General features: G+C 37.0%; 2 protein-coding genes across 5 annotated transcripts in view; both read left to right on the top strand.

The window, feature by feature from the left end:
• LOC111337240 (ectonucleoside triphosphate diphosphohydrolase 1) overlaps positions 1–1146 on the top strand; it is an 8263-nt gene extending 7117 nt beyond the window's left edge. For all 3 annotated transcript variants that reach the window (XM_088727285.1, XM_088727286.1, XM_088727287.1), the window contains one exon: positions 1–1146. This exon is cut by the window's left edge and continues 181 nt beyond it. In XM_088727285.1, coding sequence (XP_088583411.1) covers positions 1–1079 — 1079 coding nt within the window. In that variant the 3' untranslated portion in view covers positions 1080–1146.
• Positions 1147–6152: 5006 nt separating this feature from the next.
• The window catches only part of LOC111337228 (ubiquitin carboxyl-terminal hydrolase 9X), a 47338-nt gene continuing 33490 nt past the window's right edge, over positions 6153–20000 (top strand). For both annotated transcript variants that reach the window (XM_088726523.1, XM_088726522.1), the window contains exons 1-15: positions 6153–6311; positions 7435–7884; positions 8634–8746; positions 9544–9656; positions 10116–10170; positions 10998–11048; positions 11671–11786; positions 12640–12706; positions 13022–13120; positions 17325–17410; positions 17510–17558; positions 17869–17958; positions 18172–18234; positions 19572–19661; positions 19762–19866. In XM_088726523.1, coding sequence (XP_088582649.1) covers positions 7587–7884; positions 8634–8746; positions 9544–9656; positions 10116–10170; positions 10998–11048; positions 11671–11786; positions 12640–12706; positions 13022–13120; positions 17325–17410; positions 17510–17558; positions 17869–17958; positions 18172–18234; positions 19572–19661; positions 19762–19866 — 1395 coding nt within the window. In that variant the 5' untranslated portion in view covers positions 6153–6311; positions 7435–7586. The remainder of the gene's footprint in view (positions 6312–7434; positions 7885–8633; positions 8747–9543; positions 9657–10115; positions 10171–10997; positions 11049–11670; positions 11787–12639; positions 12707–13021; positions 13121–17324; positions 17411–17509; positions 17559–17868; positions 17959–18171; positions 18235–19571; positions 19662–19761; positions 19867–20000) is intronic.

Raw genomic sequence — 20000 nt, 5'->3', positions numbered from 1 at the left:
TCCAACCTTCTGACGTTGTTCAGATGGATGCCTCACCACACAAAGTGAAACCTGGAATTTCAGACTTTGCTGATGACCCGACGCAAGTTGAAGCTTACATAAAGCCACTACTTGAATCTGCTAAGAAAACCATTCCACAGGACAAACAAGCATCCACTCCGATATTTTTGTTAGCAACAGCAGGCATGAGACTCTTGCCTGAAGATCAGGCTACCGCTATTTTAGATGAGGTTAGAAAACTGTTTCATGATAGAGAAAAATGCCCTTTCCTGTTTAAGAACGACAATGATGTTAGAATCATTAATGGCCAGGTCGAAGGAATTTATGGTTGGGCTACTGTAAATTTCCTTTTAGGTGTTTTTGCTTCAAAAGATTCCGAGTCGTATGGTAGTTTGGATCTAGGGGGAGCGTCCCATCAAAATTCCATGGACTTTGACAAAAGTAGCCCAGAAGTTCTTGTTTTCGACATAGCTGGGAAAACATATAGTATTTTTAGCCGTAGTTATCTGGGCTACGGACAAGACCAGGCTCGGGAAAAATATCTAGGATACATCGCTAAAAAAGCGAATTGCGCAAAGAATTCTGAATGTGTCGTGCAAAGTCCCTGTCACAATAATGGTTTTAAGGAATCTCTTCAATATGGAAATGAAGAAAATATATTTCAAGGAACTGCACGAGTTAAGAATTGTAGGAAAGTCATTCATGAGTTGTTTTTCGGCGAATCGTCCCCCTTTAACGACCAACCCAAGTTGAAAGGAAAATTTTACGCGTTTTCGGCTTTTTATTATGTTTTAACAGATATAGACGCTGTTTGTTCTAATTGCGAAAAAAACACAGTAAGTCCTGGTAAAATAAGGCGGTCCTCGTATTCATACTGTAAGAAAGACTACAGTGAGATTAGTGAAGACCCATATGCTAAAAATGACTGCTTTGGGGGAAATTATATATACGAGCTTTTGACTAAAGGATATGGTCTTGGTCGATCAAAGAAAATCACTGTTGCTAATTCGCTGAATGGCTTCAGTTTAGGCTGGACCTTAGGTGGAGTTTTGCATAACACGGGCATCTTGAACGAGTAATTCTGTAATTTCCGTTCACTGAATCGTATCCAAATGATTAAATAGAAATAAAGCATATGCGAACGACGCTGCTGTCAAGTTGATAACCTTAATTTTTTGCTCTCTTTACAGTTATTTTTTTTTTATTTAAGAAAAGATTATCATACGAAACATATTTCTACTTATGCGCGACTGTACAGGTTCAGTTCACAAACAGGTTATATCAGTAGCGGAAAGTTTTAGACTACGACCTGTTCCTTTGTCCAGTTTAATCAACCAACCACCAATGTATATTTATTATTAGTATATACACACTCAATGATCTTGGCGTTTCAAGCAATCTGATTGGTTCTCTATCGCGGGCTATTCAACATTATAAATGAATAAAAGCTGATAGTTTCGAAAGAAACTGTTTGGGGCTGCGTCGGTGGGAGTAACGAAATAATTTGGATATATCAACAAAGTTGAAATGGTAAATTGGCCACCGTAATGATTACAAAAGCTGACGTTTCAAGCGTTAGCCCTTCGTCGGAGCGAATAGAGGAATTGTGGGTTGTGTGTGCTTTTAAAGGAAGAAAATGGAGCTACGTTATTGGTGGGAGCATGGCAACGAGAAAAACATGTATAATTAGTGGAATGAAAAGCGTTCGTTGATCCCTGTGGGATTTAGACTGTTGGTTTGAAAGATGAGCTTTTGTTCAAGACTTTTACGGCTTTCCGTGCCACCTAAGTGCAAGGAAAGACCGCAGATTGCCATATGTTGCTTAGAATGGTTAGGTAAATTAAAATGTCTAGCGACTGGTTTCGATGTGTCCTTGTCATTCCTTTCCACGTCTCGAAGGTGTTCTCGGAATCGGTCACCTAGTCTTCTGCCTGTTTCGCCGATGTATATCTTTTTGCAATAAGTGCAAGTTATGCAATAGATTACATTGGCGGAGGTGCACGTGAAGTGATCGGTGATCTTACTGGATCGTTTAGGTCCCGATATTTTCAGTGTTGTGAATGAAAGGACACGTTTTGCATCGTGCACGAGCGCATTTAAAAGTGCCTGGTTGGTCATTAGTCTGAAAAGAACTTCTGACCAAAAAATTGCCTATGTTTTTGTCGCGTTTGAATGAAATGAGCGGAGGCTGCGAAAAGATAGTGCTTGTCTCTGGATCGTTTTAGAGTAATTTAAAGTTTTTAAGAATGATGGATTTAACTGAGGGGTTGTGAGGGTGAAACGTGAGAGTGAATGGAATGCGGTCGGAATCTTCCTTATGCGACGTTTGTAGTGCTGAATGTCGATCAATAAGTTGAGCGCGGTGGTAACCCGCTTGAACGACGGAAACAGGGTAACCACGTTTATCGAAGAACTGGCACCGGCATTGACTCTGATTTGTGGTGGAAATCAGAGTCATCACTACATAAACGACGAAGTCTTAGAAACTGAGAAAAAGGAATGGAATTCTTAACGTGAGATGGATGCGAAGACGAATATAACAAGTAATTATGCGAGTCTGTAGGTTTGTAATACACACTAGTGCATAAACCGTTACCTTCAATTGAAACTTTGACGTCTAAAAAGGATAAAGAATTGTCAGAAATTTCCCAAGTATATTTCAGAGCCGGGTGAAAAGAATTGACTGCGGTTATGAATTTAGTGAGCTCCTCTCTGGTAGAGGAGGTAGCGCCGATACAGTCGTCGATGTAGCGACCGTAGAGTTCAGGTTTGGACCCGTTGTATTGGCTGAAAAATTGATGTTCGACAAAACCTACAAAAAGATTGGCATAGCTAGGTCCCATTTTGGTGCCCATACCTACACCATTGGTTTGTTTGAAGAAGTTGTTTCCGAATGAAAAACAATTGAGTGTGAGCACTAGTTCGGCTAAACGTAGTAGTGTTTCAGATTTAGCCAATACAACGGGTCCAAACCTGAAGAATTCCATTCCTTTTTCTCAGTTTCTAAGACTTCGTCGTTTATGTAGTGATGACTCTGATTTCTACCACAAATCAGAGTCAATGCCGGTGCCAGTTCTTCGATAAACGTGGTTACCCTGTTTCCGTCGTTCAAGCGGGTTACCACCGCGCTCAACTTATTGATCGACATTCAGCACTACAAACGTCGCATAAGGAAGATTCCGACCGCATTCCATTCACTCTCACGTTTCACCCTCACAACCCCTCAGTTAAATCCATCATTCTTAAAAACTTTAAATTACTCTAAAACGATCCAGAGACAAGCACTATCTTTTCGCAGCCTCCGCTCATTTCATTCAAACGCGACAAAAACATAGGCAATTTTTTGGTCAGAAGTTCTTTTCAGACTAATGACCAACCAGGCACTTTTAAATGCGCTCGTGCACGATGCAAAACGTGTCCTTTCATTCACAACACTGATAAAATATCGGGACTTAAACGATCCATTAAGATCACCGATCACTTCACGTGCACCTCCGCCAGTGTAATCTATTGCATAACTTGCACTTATTGCAAAAAGATATACATCGGCGAAACAGGCAGAAGACTAGGTGACCGATTCCGAGAACACCTTCGAGACGTGGAAAGGAATGACAAGGGCACATCGAAACCAGTCGCTAGACATTTTAATTTACCTAACCATTCTAAGCAACATATGGCAATCTGCGGTCTTTCCTTGCACTTAGGTGGCACGGAAAGCCGTAAAAGTCTTGAACAAAAGCTCATCTTTCAAACCGGCAGTCTAAATCCCACAGGGATCAACGAACGCTTTTCATTCCACTAATTATACATGTTTTTCTCGTTGCCATGCTCCCACCAATAACGTAGCTCCATTTTCTTCCTTTAAAAGCACACACAACCCACAATTCCTCTATTCGCTCCGACGAAGGGCTAACGCTCGAAACGTCAGCTTTTGTAATCATTACGGTGGCCAATTTACCATTTCAACTTTGTTGGTATATCCTTATTATTTAACATTATAACCCACCCAATTATTTTGGCGCGATTTTATTGGTTACTTTACGTCACGCGATGCAAAATCACAGGACAGCTATCACACAATAACCCCGTCCGCGTCGATATTTGTCCTCCAATTTTTTTCCGTGAAAAAGAAACATAGTCAACACGAGTTTCAACTTTTCCGTTCCTCGATTTACATGGAAAGAAACCAAACTCGTTTTTTTTTTGCTTGCTTGCGTCAATCACGCGCATTCGCCATCAGATCACCACTGCCTTTTTTACTGTTTAAGCGCAGTTTAATTGCTATGAGAAAATTAATGGGAGGGTTCTAAAATAAATAAACCCCGTTCTGGCTTGCTGGTATGTCGGCTGATAATGTCCTTGGCTGAGAGATTGTCCTCAAAATTTCATATTTGCCCTCGAAGCTTCGCTTCTCGGCCAAATATTCATTTTTCGGACAATCTCTCAGCCGCGGACATTATCAGCCGACATACCAGCCGCCCGAAGAGGTTTATTTACTAAATATACACCTCCGAGCGAGTGGATAATGTGAAAAACAAAATGGCCGGCGTAAACTCGCGTTTCGCTAAAGTTTCAGAAGCAGAAATTTTACAAATACAAGACGAGGCTGTGCCTGATAATACAAAAAAGGCAATTAAGTATGGGATGAAAGTTTTTAAAGGTAAAAGAAGACTTTACAGTGTTGAAAAGTGTTTGGTGTATCGCTTAAAAATTGAGAGCGAGGAAGTGTACTCCTTTCCTCTTTACAGGGGCACTGTGTCCCTGGTCATGAGAATGGTCTAAGGCTTAGCTGAAGAGTGAAATAACATATATTGTGAGGGGAGGGGGGGCATCAGTGAGATGAGATTTTTCAGGGAATTCTTGGAACAATATTTCTCCTATCTGGCGGCAGTCAGTAATAGTTTTGGTGCAGTTTTAAACTACCAGCGCTATCAAGACGTCTTCATCTTATTGACGTTAAAAGTAAAGTGAATGGTTTCTTAGAAAATCTAGTGCAATGTGAAGAATTTGTCTTTTCATCTGTGTGAATCTTTTTGAGAAATTTGTGAAACTGAGTTTGGCTGCGACTGTAATATGCCACACTGCCTAGCAAAATAATGTTACAGTCTGATGAATTATGTTGGTCACATTAACACAACTCGCGGTAAAGCAAAATTATAAAGGGGGCAAGTTTCTAAAGAAACTGTGGTGCTGCGTCGGTGGGGGTAACAAGGTAATTTGGTATTATCAACTAAGTTTAAATTGTAAATTGGCCACCGTAAAGAGTTAAAAAACTGACGTTTCGAGCGTTAGCCCTTCGTCAGAACGAATGACGAAGGGCTAACGCTCGAAACGTCAGCTTTGTAACTCTTTACAGTAGCCAATTTACAATTTCAACTTAGTTGATGTTACCAAATTACCTTGTAAAGCAAAGTTACTTTTGTTTCAATTTTGCATTGTTAATTTTATCCGATCGACTGGCACTTCAGACGGCTCTACCACTGAGCTGTAGGGCTCGTGACCAGGCCGGGCCGTGTCTCTAGATCCCTGGTAATAAACTTCCTACATACTGCGAGGATAGGAATGCGGTCGATATGCGATGCTTGTGCACAGGGATGATGATGGTGAATATGAGAAATTTTAAGCCTGGTGCCGATTGAAGTAAACGAACATATTTCTTAGTAAATATCACAGCCATGCTCGGAGGAAAAAAAACTCAACAGGGATTTGAACGTACGACCTTCCCGATCAGTTTTTCGAAAGTTTTTCCATTGAGCTATGGGGACTCGGGCCATGGTGACAAACTTCCTGCATTCTTTTATTGAAGGGTAGAAATGTCGATATGTTATGCTCATGCGCATTGATACTGTAACCTGAATGGTAAATTAAGCTTGTTAAATTAAGTGAAGGAAGATTTTATTCGGCAGTGATTGACAAGGGCATACTTGGAGAAATAGGCATTGTGATCAGTATTCAGGGAAGCTGACTAGTTTTGAATGCGCAACAGTTTGAATATCGAGGGCAAATGATGTGTTTTTGTCAAAGGAGAGACTTTAAGTCGAGAAACTTCATGAAATGTTGACATGAAGTATGTATACGCTCAGTGGCTTCCTTGTAAAGTTTTAGGGATCCCTGGGAATGAGTCACCAAAGCACGTGACCACAGGAAGTAACTACGCATGTGTGATCCGTCAAGGAGTATTCTGCTCCACATGCAAAACAGTGATTTTGTTCAAAATACCAGGTCTACAAAATTGAATTCAGCCCTCCTAGCCTGTGTTTTGTGTTGGTTTATGAATTGGCTGTTATGTGATACTCTTTCAGCTCAATAAGGTAAGGCTTAGACCATAACGTATGGACAATTTTGTCATGATGTCGAAACCACTTTGAACCCTGCTTGCACTTGCATTTCCTGTCAGTTTTGAGGAAAAAAAAGAAAGTTAGAAAATCGAAACATCGACAGTAGGGAATATTTCAATTAATTTCATGTTCACAGTTTGATTTTTCCAGTCCGAAATGTAACAAATAATTTTAGTCTCTTATGCAATGTACGGTGATGTTTCTCGGTGGTAGATGACCTACTGACTGCCTTCGTGTTTTTGTTTTAATTTTGTGTCATTTATATACGTGCATTTAGACATGGCGTATACTCAAGAACCAATGAAGACGAAACTTAGCATTACGTTGATGTGGAAACTTGAATATTTGGAGTCTTAGATTTTAAGTGTCTGAAACCTTCCCGGCCAGTTTATCGTTTACTTGATTACAAACAATGAGCTTTGTGGAAACACCATTCGTCGATGATTATGTTTGTCTGTGGTCTAACTTCCATTTTGATCTTTCGCTTGAGAAAGAGAAATTTGGAAAGTTTAGCCATTGCATATTGTCTATCATTCACATTCACTCTTGTCATTTGGAAACATTCTGGACCTGTTATTGCCATGTGTCTCCTCTTGACAATTGGATCTGTTAAATAGTTTGCAGCATTTGGTATTTGCATATATATATATATATATATATATTTATTTAGTATAATTTCAGAGCTGAGCAAAGAGTTTCCAGCAGTTTGATTGGTCAAGCAGTTCCTTATATGACGCTATATAAACTGCTCCACGCTGTTTATGTAAAATGTTAAAATAAAATGTTAATAAATGTTACTAAAATGTTATGTTTTTAGAAATTTCTCTGTTGTTCAGCTCTGAAATTATACTAAAACAATTATTCGGCTCAGGTTTAGGGAATATTGTTGAATAATCTCCTCAACTTCGCCTTGGGGATTATTCGATGATGTTCACCTCACCTTTGGCGAATAGTTGTTAAATATAGGATAAAATATTGAAACTCATTATAAACCACACATTTGTGATAGTTGAACTTTTTTCATTACAGAGAACAGGTATTATTAGTCACCACTTATTCAATAAATTAAGAATGCTATATCTCTTGCATCTTTCAGATTAGCAACTGCTACTTGAATTCTGGGTAAAGTGAACAAATTTTTTTAAACCGTGTAGAAGAGTGAGAGGAGCATTATTTTTTCACAAACTACATTAATGTTTGCACACATAAATGGTTGTTACGTGACACTTGATATTATATTATTGCAAAATGACTGTTTCTGTGCGTGGAGGGACAAGTGGGGACTCTGCCCCCCCAAACAGTACTACACCTGCACAACAAGGTGGCCAGTCAAATGACTCTGGTCAACAGCAGGACAATGAGAACTCAGTTATACAGAATGATGATAGTTCTAGTCTATTGTTGCCTAATGGAGAAGTGGCATTTCCTCTTACTGAATTGTCCAAATTGGATGAGATGATTAACAGGCCACGTTGGGTGGTACCTGTTCTTCCCAAAGGTGAACTGGAAGTTCTCTTGGAGGCATCCATCAAACTTTGCAGAGCAGGTACACGTTGATTTGTATGCTTTTTTATAGAAAGAGATTAAAAGTTTTGTAGGCTGTCTCGGTTTCCCCTTTGTAGTTTGTGTAAAACAAAATAGGAGCATAAAACATTGATGCAGTCCTTACCAGGAATATTTATAGTTAAGTTTGGTGTAATTGGTAACCTGTTGTTAGCCTCTCAGTGGCCTCAGATATATACCACAGAATATATTTTCAATTCTAGATGCCATAGCTCTAGAAAATGAAAATATTGATTGATATATCCCATATTTGATGGTTTAACATCTAAATCATGATATTTAATTCATGCAGATATTTTTTCTTATGGTCTGTTTTGTACAAAACCAGCAAGGCATCCCTACATATTATATATTGTTAAATCATTGTATAATTTACATGTATGTATGTTGAGAGACAAATGAAATTTGATGAGTTCACCAGTTTTAATTTGCATTACATTTACAGTGAACTGGTATATTTGTTTGTTAGATTAGGTAAAATAAGGTGAACAGCATGATGCTATAGCTGTTAGGCATTACTGATATCAACGATACCTTTACAACAGAATAGCAAGAAACAGAGAGAGTATTTCTCAATAAATTCAACGGTTGTCAATGACAAACATGGTTTTCATTTAGTACTTTGATGAACAAGAAGCTTGTCAATATCTGAGTGATAGCTGTGAATGTAACATGGTGGTATACAGTATCTTCTTTTAGCTTACACATGACGATGTTTCCCAATATTAACAGAGCTAGACACCAAGAGTGAGGAGTGCCAGAGGTTCTTTAGAGATGGCTTGACCACATCATTTCATAAAATTCTTAATGATGAAGCAGTAAATGGATGGAAGTATGACATTCATGTGAGTCCAAGTTGTCTTTTTTTGTCTTTATTGTGTGAATCCAAGAATTAGATTGGTTTTCAGCTAAAGGTAGGTTACATGTACCTGTAGATGACTGCTACTTTCCTTCATCTTTCAAGAGTTGCAAGGCTTGTTTATTTTTCTAAATTATCAGAGACCAATGTGGGTCAATAGTGGTTGTCATCTATATTTACTGAACAGCTTATAGCTTGATATACAATCTTCACAAACACAGAGTTTTTGTGAATAATGAATTGCAAATTTTCTCTGGAAAGTTTCCCACAAATTTTTGGGGGGAATGAAATCTCTCAAAATTTTGAGACTCACAAACATCCCCAGTGCTAAATTTCAGATGAATCCACACAAAAGCTGCCTTGAGAATTTGCCAAAATGTCGTGCAAATTTCTTCTTGGAATTCTGTCAAATTTTGTCAACAAGTATTTGCATAACTTTTGCACAAAACTGCATCAAGGCTGTGCTCTAAGAGAAATTGAAGAGAGCCCAGTGCTCAGAAACTGTTAAATCCAGGGTGCCCAGCATATATATGCTTTTTATGAAAAAACTAACTTAAGATTTCTGGGTTGCCCAAGAATAAATGTAAGGCGCCAGGGGCCACCGGGTGCTGCTAGACCACAGCCCTGCTGTATCCATGATTTTAACCCTGGCTTTGAGTTAGTGGTGCACCTTAACAAACTCCAAAGTCTGTGCTGTAGACTGAAAATAATTATGATAGCTGGTGAAGAGATGAAAATTTTGTAATAATTTTTTGTTTTCTATTTCTTTATTTATCCTTTCAGAAAGCTATCTTAAAGAATACAGAGAAGCTTGTAGAGTTGTGTGTAACAAAACTAAGCCAAGATTGGTTTCCTCTTCTTGATCTTCTATCTTTAGTGTTTAATCCTATGTCCAGGTATGTGCAACTGTTTGGTCTCAGTAGCAATTATTGATTCATTTTTGCAATTTTCCCTTTGAAACTTTTCATTAACCTTTTTTCTCTATCACCATCATTGGTCCCATGATCTTTAAAATTTACAGAAAGAGTCAGTGTTTTTTTACTTTAAGCAAAAATATATAATTTATGTTTTTTTGATATTATTTTATCATTTTTCAGAGGTCATTTTCGATTTACCCAAAACTATTTAAAACATTGTGGCAGACATATATCTTCTACATTTACATGCACAACGTTATGCATTAAATGAGATTTGTTTTAAATATGCTTGGTAGTTGTATGTTTCAACCACATGTACTCTGTTTCCAATGTATTATTCTTGTAAAAAGTGTTTTTGTCGATGTGTATTTATACTTTGTATCTTAATTGAAACTAGTTTTGAAGTAAAACTGTGTCTACTTGGATTTTACCTGTCAGATTTAATATCTACAATGGTGCCAGGCCTTCCGAGACAGTACCACAGGGAGCTCAGGTCAGTTGGTGGAAAATTGTACTTATCTACTGTCTTTAATTGTATTTATTATAATAATTTTTATCATCATCATCATCATTACCTCTTTTTACTTGCTCTTATTGAATTAATGTATAAGGATTCTTTATGATCACTTAAAACTACAAAATGTGTCAGTAACTAACAAAAAGCAAAAGGTGTTATTGACTCAAAGGAAGGCTTTCCTAGCAAGAGTAAAATTTTGAATTGGCAGAAGGGCAAACTTTTTGGCTACATGTACAGTGTGTATATGTTGTATTTCAATTTTATACCTGGTTCAAATTTTATTTTCCTTTGTTCTCGGTCATGTTAATGTATGATAATGAGTTTGAAACAAAGGAAAATAAAATTGGAACCAAGGATAAAATTGAACTACAACATATATCTTGTATATATACATGTTACTTACTTGAACATGGAATTTCCTGGTTTGCATTCCTGAGTGCCCACAATACTCAATTGCTTTTTCTCTATTATTATGCAGAAATTCAGCTATACAGGTGTACATGTATGCAACATTGTATGCAACATGCTGAACAACAACATTATCCTTGGTTCCTCCAGTCACCTGGTTGTTGTTTGCCACTTTCTGATGGGTTTCAAAAGTTATAATGTATTATTGGGTGACTATACATGTACATTTGATTCCCAGCAGTTTGGTTTACTTCTGAAGTTTGCCTTGTTTCGTCTTTGACATTTGATGATGGTATCGAATAATGATAATTTTATTCTTATGGAAATTATCATTTTGTTTAAGTATGTTACACAAAGAGTAAATTGCTCTACATTATTTTATATCATCTATTTAGGTGGCTGAAAATTCAATTTATGCTAGACCTCCTGATGCCAGGTCACCAAAGGTACATTTATTTCAATTGTGAAACTTAGTTGGTTTGATTGAAACGGCTCCCTGTACAGATCGTGGAAGGCATGCTTTGTGAGGGATTTTATCTGGTATGAGTTAGGAGTTTGATATGCATTTGGATGGAAAGGTTCATCATTTCACAGTTATGGAGAGAATTAGAGAATTCTTGGGACTCTACTTGTCCAGTCCAAGTGGGTTTAACAGGGGTCAATTTAAGTTTAGCATCTAAAGGTTTTCAACAAGACAGTTGATTGTGAAAGTTTTGGTTACAATCTTTAATTGCTGTGTTATGATGTGTGAAGTGGAATAAAAGTTTTTATATACAACTCTATGCTCAACCTTTTAGCCATTTAGCAACCTAAAATCACAAAATTGTCACCAGAATAAAAATTGGTTGCCTAAAAAAGACATTTCCTGCAGTATTATAGGACATTTGAAGTAGCTGACCATGCCATTCATTTTGTGTTTAGAGCTATCTGTATATGTAGCAGTATGCCATGACTGCTCTTTACATGTCCCCAATTTTTTGTAGTTGCTGTGATGTCTAAAGCAGTCACAACTTGAAACACTCTAATTTTGTCCCTATATTTTCATACATATAAAATTTTTCTCTGTAGGGGTGGCTTGTGGACCTGGTCAACAAGTTTGGTTTACTGGGAGGCTTTAGCACTTTACAGGAAAGAATATGTGATGGCAGTAATCTTAGTGTCCCACTCTTAGCAGCTCTCCTTAGGTTTGTGATGCTGTCAGTTTCTCTATATCTTACATTGAAAACATGCAAATCCAGGTAAATGGGAATCTGCATGAATGTCGGTGATGGCTTTAGTCTCAATTTCTAATCCTATTACATGTATGTATACGTACAAAGCCAGATGTTTAGAGATCCATGTCAGTGATGGCCATGATTCCACATTCATGTTGGTTGTTTTTGTTAGCACTGAAAAGTACAGTAGTGGCAAGTTGTTTATTACAGAACATGCTTTTGTGCAAATCCTGAGGTGCTCTGTCCTCTCTGATTGAGTGACCAAGGCATTGTTTGTTATACAGTGTGGTTGTATGTCATACATCTAGTATAAGCATCAGTCAAAGTACTGTATACTCCTTTATGTACAGAAGATAAATTGTGAAGGTGTAGTGTGATCGTCCGGGTGAGTGTAGTCCTAAGAAGGACTGTTGTCGGTGGTAGTGACTGACGTTTTGACAACCTGTGCGGAAGTCATCATCAGAGTCAAGTGAATGATTGTTGTCAGTAGAATGTTCTTATTCAGAGGTTCTCACAACTAGCACTGTAGAAAAATACTTTTTACCTGTTATAGTAAGTTATTTCCTTTTTTGAAAAAGCAGTGTTTCTCTAGGTGTATAAGAAGGTAAATTGGTGTCTTACAAAGTTCAGGATACAATGCTTAATTTAAAGAAGGGTCTGGTGTCATGTCTTTGCACCCTTATCATTACTTAATACAGTCATGTGGTGTTATTCTTTTGGGATTTTCTTTTCCCCATCCTGTGTATTCTGATAGAGGGTAGAATAAGTGGAAAAATTGAAGAGGCAATACTCAACTATTAAAAGCAGTTTGTTTTTATTTCAGACCATTTGGATCCTGTGCAGAGGTTCTCACAACTAGCACTGTAGAAAAATACTTTTTACCTGTTATAGTAAGTTATTTACTTTTTTGAAAAAGCAGTGTTTCTCTAGGTGTAGTGAACTAAAAATGAAAAAAAAAATGTTGAACTGCTTGCTCAAGATTCAAATCCCATGCTCAACATGTGGAGATTTATTGTGAGGGAAGTTACATTATAAAAGGAAAAATAATTCAGCTTTACTTCGTTATTCATTAAAACTTGCTAAAGTCTTCATTGTAGGGTTGGGTAGTTTTGTAATCCTCAGGCCCTACTTAAAGATGGGGATCATATGCATCACAACCCTCCATTTTACAGTATGTTTAAAGCAAGTTTCCCAAATTTCTGCAGGATTTTGTTCCTACATTTCTTGAGAACTTAACTGATGATGAGCTTAAAAAAGAGGCAAAGAATGAAGCAAAGAATGATGCTCTCTCATCTATTATCAAGGTATTTTGAAATAATTAAAATTGTGGATTACATTTGCACCTATCTGTTGAGAGCTTCACCTCAACTTCTTTTAACATGTTCACCTTGTATTCAAGAAAAAGAACAGAAAAGAAAGAAAAGAAGAAAAAAAATAGAAAGAGACCCTAAGAGCAATGTTACATGTACTTGACTTTTTTTTATGCTAATGTTGCAACTTCACACTATACATGAAACCCTCTTTGGGAAAACAGATACCAACTGGGAAACCGTTTGCTATCCATTTAAATTGGTTCAAATGGATTGTGCAAGCATTTAAACAGTTTGCTTATCCATTTGAAAAAACATTGTATCCGTTGAATGCTGTAGAAAAAATGTTTAAGTGGTTTGTGTATCCATTAAAAAAAAAAACATGCGTTTTAAAGTGTCCCTGAGACGAACATTTACCATTTTTTTTTGGCCTAAATTGTTTACACAATGTTGAATTGGGTCAAGCTAAGACTCTTTTTGCCATTAAAAACTCAAAACAAACCTTCAATGACCAATTTTTACTACTTCAAAGTCGTCCAAAAATCACCCGCCATTGCTGAAAACATGTTCCAGCTGAGCCTGCAAAAACGTCATTATGAGGTCAAAGGCTCAACAAACTTATGCTTTGCTTTGTCACAACTCTCTTTGTTCACTGCACAAGAGAATCACACAGTCATATTACTTTTTTGAGAACTGCTTCGTTGTCAGTCGGGAACTGTCTGACAACGAACTGCGTCGTTGTCAGACGATGAATTGTCCCAGAAATAATCTGAAGCTTCTGTGGATAGTTTTGCGCCAACAAACGATGAATTTTTGCCATGCGAACAAAGACAAACACAGAACGGCACGGACTCTCCATGTGGCTTTTGTGGTCGCATCGCTTTATCGCCTTTGAACTTTATTTTTGCATGTTGTAAGGGATTTTCCTTTTTTGTGAGAAATGATAGGGTGATTAGTAAAAATAGTTTTCGGCAATGGCTAATTGTGTATCCGAAGGCGGATATTGGGAGTGTATGAAAGCCATTTCTAAGCCATCAATGTGTTTTCCCCGATGCATTTGGTCAATGATCTCATTAACTCTTTGCTAGGTGTTTTTTCCTCTCAGTGCTTTGAGAGGTTTGAAGTGAGCTCTGTTGTTTAGTTGCACTTTGGCCTCTTTTGTTTTTTCTGTCTTATTCATAATGACTATTGTTGTGTTGCTTCAGTGAGGTTTAAAGCAGAGTTTGTTTCAACTCTTTTAGAGCCATGACCTCATTGCGTTACAAAGTATTTTTTGGCTTAGATGCAGTCTGCAAGTAGCGTTATGACAATTTTCCAAGTAGCTCTGAAGGGCGATAGAAGACTGAACCGGTGGCATTCAGTTTGATATGAAACAGAAGTGGTTCTTTGTTTTGTCCGTCAAAGGTGTAACGGAGGCGCATTCGTCTTGCAAATAAATCTCGCAAAAGTTGGCCTGATTTTAAATTTGTTTGTCACGGGCGTTGGGATGAATTTGAGACCCTTTGATAGCACGCTGACTTGGCTGTCAGATGGTTGATAGTTTGACAGGTTTTTTAAAGAAATTTTCATTTTCTCGGATTTTGGCTGCAAGCCTACATTTTAAAGTGTTTTTACGCTCTGTGTCTTAAGTTGTTTGTTCTGCTTTCGCTGATATTAAAGCCAGCTTTTTTTAGAATCAGAGCACACAATTATATTTTTCATCTCTTTTGTATAAAGGTGAGCTCTTTGAGGTCAGAAATTTCAATCCTCAATTCGGCTATTTTATCATTCTTATTTACAATGTTTGCCTAGTACTTTCCTTTGTGTAAGGTATTCTGCCAGAGAGTTGTTAAAGGTGGATATTGATCAGCTCATACGTAAAGGTGACAAAATCCGTGGAGGTTCGTAGACCTTGCTTTCCGGCGTTGAGATCGCACTGAGGACGGTTTTTCTTGTCCCTTCTCTTCTTGAACAGTAGGCACTGAACCCGACAGAATTCTTCGCCTAGATCCTTCAAAGCAGAGTCAATTAACTCTGTTCAAAGTACACAGATCTCTCGAAACAGTCCTCCGAGAAGTGTTCAGAGTAGATCACAAATATTTCTGTAGGATTCAAGTTTACTTGGAGAGGTTGCACAAATTGCATCCGTTTTTCCGCTCTGATCTATTTGCAAGGCTCCAATGCAGAGAAATACCAACAGCGTGGTCTGCACGATTACTTCAGCTTTGACTTATGCATCGATGCCCAGTCATTTTTGTTTAGTTTTTGTAAGAATAGAGTAAAGCACTCTTGATATGTTTTCTTGACATTTTGCCATGTGAGATTTTCGCGTTGAGCCTTTGATGTCACTTCCTCTGAGTCCTGCAATCAACTTCCGGAACATGATCAAATAATGGTGGACGCAAAATCATGAATTTAACGGCCCGAAAAAAGATATTTCTGGTGCTCGGTCTAAACTGAAATTTGGCAGAGTAGGTGAAGGAGACACTGAACACAAAAATGGGAAAAATGATGTACGCAAATTTTGATTTCAGGGGCACTTTAAGTTCTGAAGAAAACATCTCAGTTTCTTACAATTTGATAGCATTGCTTATGCAAATTTGTTTCATGAAACTTTAAAACATTAGCAGCAAACATCCAGTATTTGCACTAAACAACTGCACATTTTTTAAACAGTTGAACATTTCTTGTGCATTGCATTATTTGAACCTAAAGCATCTCAGCTTCTGACAAGGTCATGGCATTGAATATGCAAATTTGTTTCATGAAACTTCACAACAAAAAAACGTGAAGTTCATTTTCAATAATAATAATGGTAGTAATATTATAAAAAAGGAAGAAATTATGAATTAAATCTGGAGTTGTTATTTGCAATGGCTATGGTTTTGTGACAGCAGTAAAGGGTGTATGAATTTGCGTTGTACACATGTTTGGGAAATTTCCACATACATGTAACCCAAATAGTGCACCAGCTTTTGCAGTTGTGGCTTTTAAATTGTTTCTTACAGCAGCCCTTCAAGATATTATTTTGGCAGGGGAATTCTTCTCTGTAAATGCACTCACTTCATGAATGTCAGAGGAAAACGTCAATAGTTTACTCAAAAATAAAGTGCACTAGTGTATCCCAGTTATTATTTTTCAAGTCATATCAAGTCACTGTACTCAGTGGTTATGGATCCAGACAATTATCTGTTGTTGCTTAGGAAGTTTTTTCTGTAAAAGATTTTGCTGGCTTGATGACAACCCTTAACATTTCGAGCTCTCATTTTGTTGATTTTGGTAAACCACTTTTTGGTTTAAGGTATCCGTTACTGGATTATGGTCAACCGAACCATAATCCAGTAATGGATATAACGGTAATAATCAAGCCAACTATTTTTATTTTTGGTGAACTGTTTGATGGTTTAAGCTATCTGTTTTTGGACTTTGGTCAACTGTTCAATGTTTAGAACTGACCCCTTTTTATATTTTGGTCAATCATTCAACAGTAAATAAGCTCCAATTTTGGACTTTGGTAATCTGTTGAACTTTTTGTGTGGTAGAAACCCTTTAAAAGCTTGAGTTAGCTATTTAGTATCCATTAACAATGCTTTTTAGACCGTTTGCAGGGTGTCGTGACTGCAAGTTGCATTACACAAGTTTCTGTTTTCCGGTGATGACAGCTAGACGTCAAATTCACCCGTTTGAACCTTGAGTCCTTTGATATAAATTATGAGACGAGAAGTGGGAGTGTGAGAGAGTAGAGAGAGCGAGTTGAAAAAAGAATTGTGACAGCTAGGATTGATGCTGTGCTATTAAAACTGTTAAAATCAAGAAATTGTGAGTTTCTTTGTCAGCGAAAACCGATTCCCAACAAGGGGTTTCATTAATTTTTTCAGCAGGAGGGCAACTGGTTTTCACAGGCGGGCAAAACTTTTTGAACTAAACTTCTTTATAAGATAAACCTTCCTCCCGATTGTTAAACCAGGTGGGCAAAACCGTCCTTACAACCAGTCAATTTGGCCGGTGCCTGGCCCTCAATGAAACCCCTGATTTGACAGAAAAGCATCTAGTGTCCATTTTCCCAAAGAGGGTCACAACTAAGTACTCCTCGTGACCACTGAACATACTGAAAGATGCCAAACTGATGAACTTTGCTGCAAACATACCTGCAGTTTATTGATGTGAAGGGCATGAAATTTGCAACTTCACATTTGACTGAAACTTGTGTTGTTTTTAGGCTCTTAGAAACTTGGCAGTGAGGCTCACATCTCGAGAGGACATTGCCAAGCATTTGGAAACATTTAAACTGAAAATGATACTCAGGTTGGTTAAAGATAAAAAAAAATTGAAACATCCTAGAAATGGTTTCAAGGGTTTTTTTTAAAAATTATTAACACTATTTACATTTGCATTTTTCAATAGATTACTTCAAATTTCTTCTTTTAATGGAAAGATGAATGCACTAAATGAGGTAATGCAATACGGCTACAGTGTATGTCCTGTTCAATGCACTTGCATTGAACAAAACGTACACTGGAGACTCATTCAAATAATGGACTTGTACTCTCATGGGGCTTCTTTAAAATTTAAGACGATACAAGGATTTCTTATTCGACAAGGGCATGTATTGGAGGAGAGATTACTATTTTCATTTTTCTAAAATTTGTGGCCAAATATAATCATCTACTGCAGAAATTGAATGAAGTTGATATTCATTGATTGATTAATATGTTTGTGGAAAATATTCCATAGATATTAATTTTTTTATTTATTTTTTTCAGATAAACAAAGTTATCACTGGTGTATCATACTTCACTCACAGACATACTGTTGCGGAGGAGGAGGAGTGGCTAACAGCAGAGAGGATGGCTGTGAGTATTAAACAAGTAATACTTACATATCTACCAAAACATATCAGGAACTGATTATAAAGAGCTACGATATTGATACTGAAATTCAAAAAATTGAATTGGTTAACATACAATAAGTATCTGCCTACAGTCCACAGGTAGTGAATTGGCCTTTTGCGCAGTATAATATTATTACTACATATCTCACACTACTGTATTTTGCTTACCTGACAGGAGTGGATCCAGAAAAATGGAGTGCTTTCAATTGTGCTAAAAGACAATCTCCATCAGCCTCAGGTTATTGATTGTAGATATGATTACACAAAGCGGAGTTAATAGAAGAATAACCAGATGCACAAACTCTTTGGTGTATCTGGCCTGGTCACTCTGGCATCAATCTCTGGGAAGCTTTCACAAAACAGAGTTCCACTAAACTTTGTCAGCTGTTGCACCTGAGCTCTGTTATAGTACTTCCATGTTATATTAAACTTTTCAATCATTAACATGTACTTGACAAAGACGAAGTCTAAAAGAAGCTAAACTTTGAAGAGTTGCTGCATGCATTGTACAGTTCTGTTTTGGTTCCTTCAAATGGTTCCTTTGATTGGTTCCTTCAAACATGATGATCACTTTATAAAAAGCCTACGTGCTACCGAACTTTGAATACTGTTCTCCATTACTGCTAGGGATTTCGCAAACATTGAACAACAAACTTGAATGTGCCAATCATTATGCATTAAGATCTATTTTAAATTTAGGGAACTCAGTCACTTACAACGCTTGTCTACCTATCACCTCAAGGGCCTCACTTGAGCAAAGACGTATCGAACATTCACTCACTGTCTTTTTCCAAAGTTTTAGGAAGCATGGCCCTAACTATATATCTAATTTTTTTAAGCCTAGAGTTACCAACTACAACCTACAAGGTAGTGGATTAAACGTCTCTCAACCATCGTATAATAATCATTTTATGCATAATTCTTTTTCTTACTTTATTGCCCATGTGTGGAATAAATTGCCTTTGCCTACCAAATCATCTCCTACAGTCCAGCATTTCAAATCATTAATCAAAAATGTAGAGTATAAAGCATGTCAATGTTAGAGCTGTATCTTGTTGCCTTTTTTTCTTTTTTTTTAAACTTTTATATCGATAATATTTATTGTATATAGTTTAATGAACTTTTATATCTCATATATCATATTTATCTATTATTTAATTTGTATTTCCTTTAGTCAAGCGTTTTATACATGAGCCCTTGGCTCGGGAGATTGGGTGACCACTCCCCATGTTATCGACGATAAATAAAGTTCATTATTATTATTATTATTATTATTATTATTATTGTTGTTATTATTATTATTATTATTATGTGTGTTTATGGTGGTTTAAAAATTCTCCATGTTCACTTTTTACCCTCTCTTTATTCATATTACAAAAATTGATACTGAACAAATAAGAATTAGGATTTTGGTTTAATAATGAAATAAAGGATAATTTAGAAACAGAACATGTGTACATGTAATTGCATAACTATTTAGCAATGTTGCTCTCAATAATGTGTATGCAATGTACTAGTATTTGGAAGGAAGTGTTTCTGAAACCCCATATTGTTTTTGTATTTCTTCTACTCTAGTATGTTGAAAAATTGGAGAAAATTTTGCGATTTGTCATTAAGGAAAAGGCTTTGTCTTTAGAAGATTTGGACAACATCTGGGCTGCTCAGGTTTGAATGAAAAGTTGATCCTTTTTATGCGTGTATGGTGCTGGTGTTTAAGTTGAATTTCGTCACTCCTGTGACATTGTTCTTTTTCATGTTTTTGCAGGCTGGAAAACATGATGCAATTGTAAAGAACATCCATGACCTCCTGGCCAAATTAGCTTGGGATTTTTCTGCTGAACAGCTAGACCATCTGTTTTCTTGTTTCCAGGTAAAACAATTTCACTGGTGTGGTCTCTTCCAAGATTGAATGAAGTTTTTTTTTTTTCTGATGTAGAATTTGTCAATGAAAGTACAAATTTCGGTAATTGTGAAGAAGAGCTCCCCAAAAAACCTGTCGGCCGA

This window comes from Stylophora pistillata, chromosome 7, assembly GCF_964205215.1.
Source record: "Stylophora pistillata chromosome 7, jaStyPist1.2, whole genome shotgun sequence".
Classification (NCBI taxonomy): Eukaryota; Metazoa; Cnidaria; class Anthozoa; order Scleractinia; family Pocilloporidae; genus Stylophora; species Stylophora pistillata.
This window is presented reverse-complemented; position numbering and strand designations above follow the sequence as displayed.